The following is an 8309-nucleotide window of genomic DNA, read 5'->3' as shown; positions in this document are numbered from 1 at the left end:
GGCTATTTGACGAAAAAACAAAGATAAATTAATCGTTAAACAAAACTTGGTATTATTCAAAAACAACATACCGATAAGTTGGTATTATTTATGGTTAATAAAAAGCTGATATTATTATAGAAAAATCATCAAAAGTTTGAATTATTAACAATAATTTTTCTTTTATAAAATTTATTCAACTTTCAGTTTTGAAAAATAACATATTGCAAATTTTTTTATGTTGACTTGTTGAGAACCATCAAAAGTGTTTTTTATATTTAATTTCCATAATTTTTTAATGTAACATGTAAAGTGTGCACATACATATTAATATTGAAGAAAAATAAGATAGTAGATTAGAACAATTGCATATTTTGTTGGATCCTACATCAATTTAAAATGTCTTTTTCAGGCAATACCTATAATGAGGGTAAGAAGCCAATTTCAAACATTTGAGGAAATTCTTCAAAGATTAATACACCTTTTAATTTTTTTTATTATTATTAGTACAAAACTAACACTTCCTCCAACTTTTTTTGGTTAGCATCAAAGTAAAAGTGAAAGACACGTGCACACAAATTAATCTTATTGAAAAATTTCACTATTGCTCTTGCTTGTAATAATGATGGGTATTAAAAGAAATAAACAGAAGTTTCATCATACTCGGTATATTCCGCCTATATAAAATCATAGTTAGGATTTGGGGAGGAAAGGACGGCAACAACTCATATCTATAAAAGAGAGCGCAGTTAAAGAGTCCACCCACTCGAGAAAGAATAAGAGAAGTTTCTACTACTGATCGGATCGAGTGAGGCTGAAGCTAACTCCGCAAGTCTGCATCTTATATCCCACAAGCCTGACCCTTAAACATAGAATAAATATAAATAAAATATATATAGGTAAAATAAGATAAAATAAAAAAAAAACATTAAAAGTAAAAATGAAAACAATGTTGCGATGAAGCTGTCTTAGCTATATGGTTAAGAGAACCCGTAATGAAGTCGTCTGGACGCTTAGTATGAGCACTATTGCGATGGTCACTAAGAGGATCCTCTTTGAAGTGAGGACACAGACTACGAGTTTTGTACCCCTAGAGAGTTGTCAAACTTGGTTTAGGAAGCTATTTGAGGCTTAGTCTTGATTATCCCTAAGGTGTTTCCTCCTCCTTTATGCATATGAAGAGTGAGATGGTTCAACCCTTTCTCAAAGGTGCGTTTCATTTTCATACTGATGCAACATGTAAAAGGGAGTTGGATTACCTAGGCTTTGTTTTTGTATTTCTCTTGGTTCAAAAAAATAAAAAATAAAACTACAATAATAATAATAACAATAATAATAATAATAATAATAGCAATGAGTAAAAGCCATAGTTTAAGAACACCAATAAATAAGTGAAGAGAAAATCAATAATCTAAAACATAGATAAGCCAGAGAATAAGTTTACCAATAGATAAACGAAGAGAAAATCAGTATTCTATAACTAAAGTTTATATATGAAAAGTATATTGGTTTTCTTTGGTAGAGGTGAATGTCAATATTGCCCTTGTTTAAGAGTTTGGTGGCGGATCACACAAATAGAGTAGTGAAGATAATAATTAAAGTAACTATAAAAGGAAGGTGTGCATGTAATTTAGAATTGTCAAATAAGGAAAATTACGCTAGTAAAAATGTGAAAGAATAATAGTATTATTGTAAAAATTAAGACCTTGTTTACTTTACCTCATATTAATGATTGAACTGATTTTTAATGATTGAGTTATAGATAAAAATGATTTTTATCGAGTAAAATTGATTTTTACTCATTGTATTAAATTTTACTGATTGAAACTAATTTTTACTGAATGAGATTTATTAGTTATAAATTATAACTAAGTTGTATTACTCAAAATTGATTTTTACTTATTGTAACTGATTTTTGTTGATTAAAATTAATTTTTACTGATTACTTATATTTTTAAGGTGAACTAAACAAGACATAACTTAATACTCATCTTCTTTAACTTTTAATATCATGTGTTGGCATAACCGTTGTAGGAAGGGTAAGGAAAGGGAAGGGAAGTTTGGAAAAGGAATGAGAGAGGCAAAGAGGAAAAGTGCACCTATTTGTTTAGAAGAGAAGTGAAGGAAAAAAAAGAAAAATTTGTATTTTTCCTCCAAATTTTTTTACTCTACTAAACAGTCTCATTGACGTGTGGCCCAGATGTGAAGTATGTAGATCCTAATGGACAAGTGCTTATTCTTTCTAGGCTTTGGCGTGAAGGTTTAAAAGAAGTGGACTTGGGCTTGATTTGAGATCTGAATTACTTATCCAAAGCTTTTATATCCAAATTCCGTTATACTATGTTTGAGAATGGTGATTTTATTTGAAAATATAAATTTAACTCAAATTTAATATTTGATAAATAAAAAAAAAATCAAACTTCTATTTCAGTCAAATCCACCGTTGTCAAATCTTTATTAGTAATTTTATAATTAAAATCTATAATTTAAATTAAAATGCTTGTTTCAAACTCAACTTTAAATGACTATAAAAAAAATTGAATTTAAATGTACGAATTAAGAAAATGTAGCAAATTAGGTGTAAAGTTTATGAAAGTATCAAAGTGGAAAAAAAAAAGTGATTGATCTAAGCATTCTATAATAAGTCACTCAGTGAGTAAAAAGTGGAAGATCTTTTTCATTGATTTGATATGGCAACCATGTTAAGCTGGTGCATTGCTCATTAGCTATCCTTGCTGATGAATTAACAAACTTGATGTATACATTCTTATAATCCTCGAAAATACAAATCTTAATCATTCACGTAATCTGTAATCCATCTGCAATCTTGATATACATTCATATGACTCTAATCATTGAGATAAACGTTTTGTTATCGTTGTTGTTGATGCTCACGTATTGAAACTACAAATGCCTTTGACTATTGCAGGGGCGAGGCAAAAATCGACAATTTTATGAAGGCATTGTACAAATTTAAAAATCATGATATTTTTTAACAATTTTTATCTTTAAATGTCTAACATATACTAAGTAATTTAATATTGAGACCTAAATTTTTTAGTGTCTTATACGGTCGAACATGTTGAACATGGTCAGAAAACTAACAGTCTAATTTCCACTATTTCTCCATTAGAATGTCAATTTATGAACAACACATTTCAGTAAGGTTAATGGTGAGCCAGCTGACCTGATAACTGTTCCTATACAATCAACTATCACATTGAAGCATGAAAATGGGTGAATGTAGAGGTGTTTATTCGGGTCATCGAGTCAATTTCGGATTAAATGTTTTAAGTCGGAACAAAATCGGGTCTTGTGTCCATTTTGATTTTTACATAATCATGAATACATTTTCAAAGTCAATCAAATCGAATTCGGTTATAAAATCGGGTAAATATCAGATATTGAGTATGTTTTAAATATAACGATAACAATGATACAAATTTTAATTAAAAAAAAATAATAGTCATCATAAATAACAAAATAAAGTCAGAAAATTTTCATTTCTGACATGCTGTTAGACTATTGAGATATAGGTAAGTAACTAACTACAAGAAGATGAAACCACATACATGATCTTACAACGAATCGTTGTACGAGCATCATTTGCTATCTTGGTCCCGAAAGCTGAACATCAGAAAGTCTAGACGAACAGCCAGTCATAGTGTTTCGAGAGAACCCTGCAATCGTCGAGGAAGACATTGGAGGCTTAGGCACAGGGCAGATCCCTTCAAGCATTTGCACGACTGTCGTCATAGGCGGTCTCATCGACATATCTTCTTGTATGCACCACAATGCAACCTTGATTGCTATTCTCACACTCGTGTTATCAGGATCGCAATTTAGACTTGAGTCAAGGATTTCCTCAATCTTCCCTTCGTTCATCATCTTGAAAGTATAGGCCGGGAAATAGGACTTATCAAAAGGAAGTGAAGGGTCGTAGTTTTTCCTTCCTCCGATGATCTCAAGCAACACCATTCCGTAGCTGTAAACATCGCTCTTTTCTGAGATCGCATAGTTGGTTATCCATTCGGGTGCCAGATACCCACGAGTTCCTCTAAGTGTGGTAAAAACATGGCTTTGCTCGCGTGTCATCAACTTGGCTAACCCAAAATCCGATACTTTAGCCACAAAGTGTTCATCTAGAAGCACATTTTCGGGCTTTATGTCACAATGTACAATCTTCACTTCACAATCCTCATGAAGATATGCTAGCCCTTTTGCTGTACCAACCGCGATACTAAACCTTGTGGGCCAATCCAAAACACAACCATTATCGTCATTTCTTCGAAAAATCCATTTGTCCAAAGACCCATTTGCCATGTACTCATAAACTAAAAGCCGGTGGCTTCCTTCTGTACAAAAACCCTTCAGTCTAACAAGATGAATATGATGAACGCTGCCTATGATACTAATTTCAGCTCGAAACTCCTTTTTTCCTTGACCAACCCCTTCGAGTTTCTTCACTGCGAGTGAAGTCCCGTCTGCAAGTTGGCCTTGATAAACCGATCCAAATCCTCCTTGACCTAGCTTGAGCGAGAAATTGTTCGTTGCTTCCTGAAGGGCCTTGTAGCTGTATCTAACTGGCAAACCCGACAAAGACTCGAAGAAACTATCATCTTCTGACGTTACTAGAGGAGACCGTACAACTTTCTTCTTTTTCGAGTAATATATGTATCCTCGATATCCCATTACCACAACCACCAGTAAAGTCGAGATGACTATGGCAATGATGATTGGCAAGTGCTTAAGATTGCTTTCACCATTTCTTTCTCCGACACTTCTATTTTTAGAAACTTTAACATAGACAGAGTATTTAGAGGAAGGATCAGAAATAAAGCTTCCCATCCAATCAAACAGAAAACAATTGCCTGATATTCTATCAAATATCAGCCCAAGACATGTGCAATTAGAAGCACAGGAAGCCTGGCAGCCATTGATATTAGTTTTCACAAATGGCTGAGCGAACTTCATTGCAAAGTAGCTCAGCCCATCTCCAGCATCGACCAGATCAAAACTCTCGTTTGGGTTTCGACATGGAGCCAAGATGCTAGTATTACAACCCCGAGAAACTAGTCCTAAAGGGCACCGACACCTACTACTAGAACACGCGAAGAATGCCTCACAAGGCTCGGGTGTTCCACATTGATCACTTGGTATTCTCACCGAGGAAGGAACCTTCGATGGGCCATTGTCGAGGTTATAAAAGGCCAAAAATCCATCATTCCGTAAAACTACAATCCAAGTTGAATTCCTACCAATCGGATTGGATGAAAACACAAATTGCCATAGAAAATTCTTTCTTTGATCATAAAACTTCCATGAATTCGACTCAATCATCGCTGAACGAATCACCCCATCGTCCCGGTCGATAATCTTCCTAACATCCTTTCTCATAGACCAATACACCTGGGGTGTCCTATATTCAGCTGAAAGAATCATATCACCGGAATTTATCTCGAGCATGTATGTTAAGTTACTCCTAGGACTAGGATCACTTAAAAGTTGCATACCTTGTACAAAATCCTGATTTGAAAACAGGGTATTTGTAGGATACCTAAAACTCTCCCAAACTTTAGCATTATAATCACTCCCAAGGAACACCAAGTTCCCATTATCCAGCAATTGAACTGCAAAAACCCGTTTTCCGCCTGTATCAGGCTCCCAAATCGACATTCCTCCTCTTTTGAGGGACACACTACCATTAGTATCGAACACAATTTGATCCGAGTTCCCAACTGGGGATGCTCGATTGGCGGTCCACACAACCGTGGAACTTTCTTGGTGCAAGATGACTAGTAGGAATAGGTTAGCTTCACTATTAGAGGGTTGGAACCCAAATGCAAAGGTAGACTTGTTTGACAAGAGAAACAACCCATTGCTATCGACGAAACCCATTCGAGAGGCATGAAAACCAGGCTTTATGGTGCCAATTTGTTGGCTAAGAGAAGTACAAAGTTGGGATAATGCAAAGAGAACAATCAAATATAGAACGTATTTCACATGATTGAAACCCCAATTTCCCATAGCTTAACAGGATCAAAGTTACAACAAAAGAACTGAGGAATGACTAATATAACATGACCTATGTTACTCGAACTGATGTCGGATACTGGTACATGTCTAAGTATCGGATATATCTAAATATTCGGTTCTTACCTAAAATGAAGTGTATAAGTGCCATATTAATTTCCGAGCATCAAGGATCGGATACGGATACGTGAAGTAAAATGAAGTGTAAGAGTAACATACAACATGACAGCCTCATACTTACCTGAAAATCTTCTTAGGCACTTGATCAGAAACCTTTACCATCTTGAACTGATATAATCGCTCCGTTTTCAAATGTTCTTTTGAAATAGAATTTACGAATTTATGTGGGATTTTGATAGATTCATTTCAATATATACTTTCTAAATCTTGAATTTGTATATAGTAAGCAGGGACTAACCTAAAGCTTAATGAAATATTAGAACTTAAACAAGATTTTTTGGTGAGTAATTTAAGAAAATAAAAGTGAAAATCACATCAAAAGAAGACTTGAATAACACCAAATTATCAACAACAAAGCAAAAGATTTCATCTTCTTGGAAAATAAAATAGAAAATTTGATCAGAAAGGATAAACAATTACATGAATAATTAAATGAATGGAGTCAACTTAAACAGATATAAAAGTGGACAATTAAGTCAAAGAAAGAGATGGACCACCTCTCCATCCATAGAAATTAAATGCCAATATGGAAACATCCCCAACAAGTAATCCTCCATTTTTTTATTATATATTACTACTTTCGTTCCTTAAAGAAGTTCTCGTGTGTTATTTTGGGTGTTTTATTTGTTATTCTTATAAAAAATCTTTCTATTTATATCACATATTTTGGACAATATAACTTTGTTCATCCTCAATTTAATATTTTAATAATATTTATCGTTCCCTATTCTTCACTAACTTTATTTTAACATTTTTATATTCCTTATGATCTCTACATATTTAAAACTAACTTTATAAAAATCTTTTTTTATTATTGCGATCCCCATATTTTTTCCACTAAATTTCTTTTGATATTTTTTAATGTTTGTGATCCATACTTTTCCTCAATTAAATATATTATTTAACAAAATAATATCACAACTTCTTGTATGAAACAGTCTCACTGTGAATCATGCCTCATACTTGGGTTAAATAGCTCAATAATAAAAACTATTAGCTTATAGAATTCTTGTTTTACAGTCGTCTCACTGTAAGATGGTCTCTCATACTTTTCATCTTTGTTTTTAGAAATCTTTAAAGATAGAGCATTTGCTCTACCCAAATTGTTGTTACAGATCGTCTTTTAAAGAGACGATTTCAATTGGATCGGCTCATTAGATTTCTTTTAAATACAAAAACGAAAAATATAGTGTAACTTCACTCTTACTCGGTAGGAGTTTAGGATATCTTAAGTATGTATTTAGGATACATTAAGTAGGGGGTTCACAGTATATCAAATAGGTATTTTAACATGCTAAAGTTGTCAAGTAGATGTTATGTGCTGCTGTAGGTGTTTAGGTTGTTTGCTGTAAGGATTTAGGTTATGTTCTATAGGTGTTTAAGTTATTTGCTATAGGTATTTTTATTATGTACAGTATGTATTTTTATTATGTGTTGTAGATGTTTAAGTTATTTGTTGTAGGTATATATGTTATGTGATGTAGGAGTTTATATTATGTGTTGCAGGTGTTTAGGTTATTTGGTGTAGGAGATTATATTATGTGCTATAGTTGTTATATGTCTACTTCAGTTTACTATAACTAGTTCAAAATGTCTACATCAACTATTCAAAATGCCTACTAATTAAAACTAACTTAAACGCTTACTAAAAATTATAGTAGGTATTTTTATAAAATGCGTGTGTGTAGTAGGTGTTTTTATAAATTGGGCTGGGCTTTAGGAGCCGTCTCTCAAAGCAAAGAGACGGTCTCTCAAGAGACCTAGTGTTTGCTCTAACATAAACACACTCTTAATTCACACTCATATACGCACTCAAGTCACCATAACTCTAACAGTTAATTTTATAGCTAATTGTCAATAAAAAGGCAACTAATAGTCAATTTAAAATTATTTTAAGACTAGTATATAAGAATTGCTATTCAAAAGCAAATGTATTCCAATCTAACTACAAGCATCATGATCTCTATTTTCTAAATAAAATCAAACAAAAAAACTATTGAATAGACTATTCGAACATTTTTATAAAAAGGTGAAATTGGGTATGAAGTACCCAAAAATCCTCGTCAAACAATCAAGTAATCTTCATTTTTAATGAAACATTTCTTCTCAGTCTACAA

The 8309-nt window shown here is 32.9% G+C and overlaps 1 protein-coding gene across 1 annotated transcript; it reads right to left on the bottom strand.

Moving 5' to 3' along the window:
- Positions 1 to 3370: 3370 nt before the first annotated feature.
- Positions 3371 to 6600, bottom strand: LOC130803242 (G-type lectin S-receptor-like serine/threonine-protein kinase SD2-5). The gene has a single exon (XM_057667420.1). The coding sequence runs from the start codon at positions 6004 to 6006 to the stop codon at positions 3589 to 3591; it is 2418 nt and encodes an 805-aa protein (XP_057523403.1). The 5' UTR covers positions 6007 to 6600; the 3' UTR covers positions 3371 to 3588.
- Between the last annotated feature and the right edge of the window lie 1709 nt (positions 6601 to 8309).

Source organism: Amaranthus tricolor, chromosome 16 (genome assembly GCF_026212465.1).
Source record: "Amaranthus tricolor cultivar Red isolate AtriRed21 chromosome 16, ASM2621246v1, whole genome shotgun sequence".
NCBI classification, from domain to species: Eukaryota; Viridiplantae; Streptophyta; class Magnoliopsida; order Caryophyllales; family Amaranthaceae; genus Amaranthus; species Amaranthus tricolor.
Note: the sequence above shows the minus strand (reverse complement) of the source record. Positions and strands in the feature narration are given on the sequence as shown.

Bases quoted from the DNA above. Each gene is read 5' to 3' on its own strand.
- LOC130803242 (XM_057667420.1), bottom strand. From the start codon at position 6,006: ATGGGAAATTGGGGTTTCAATCATGTGAAATACGTTCTATATTTGATT.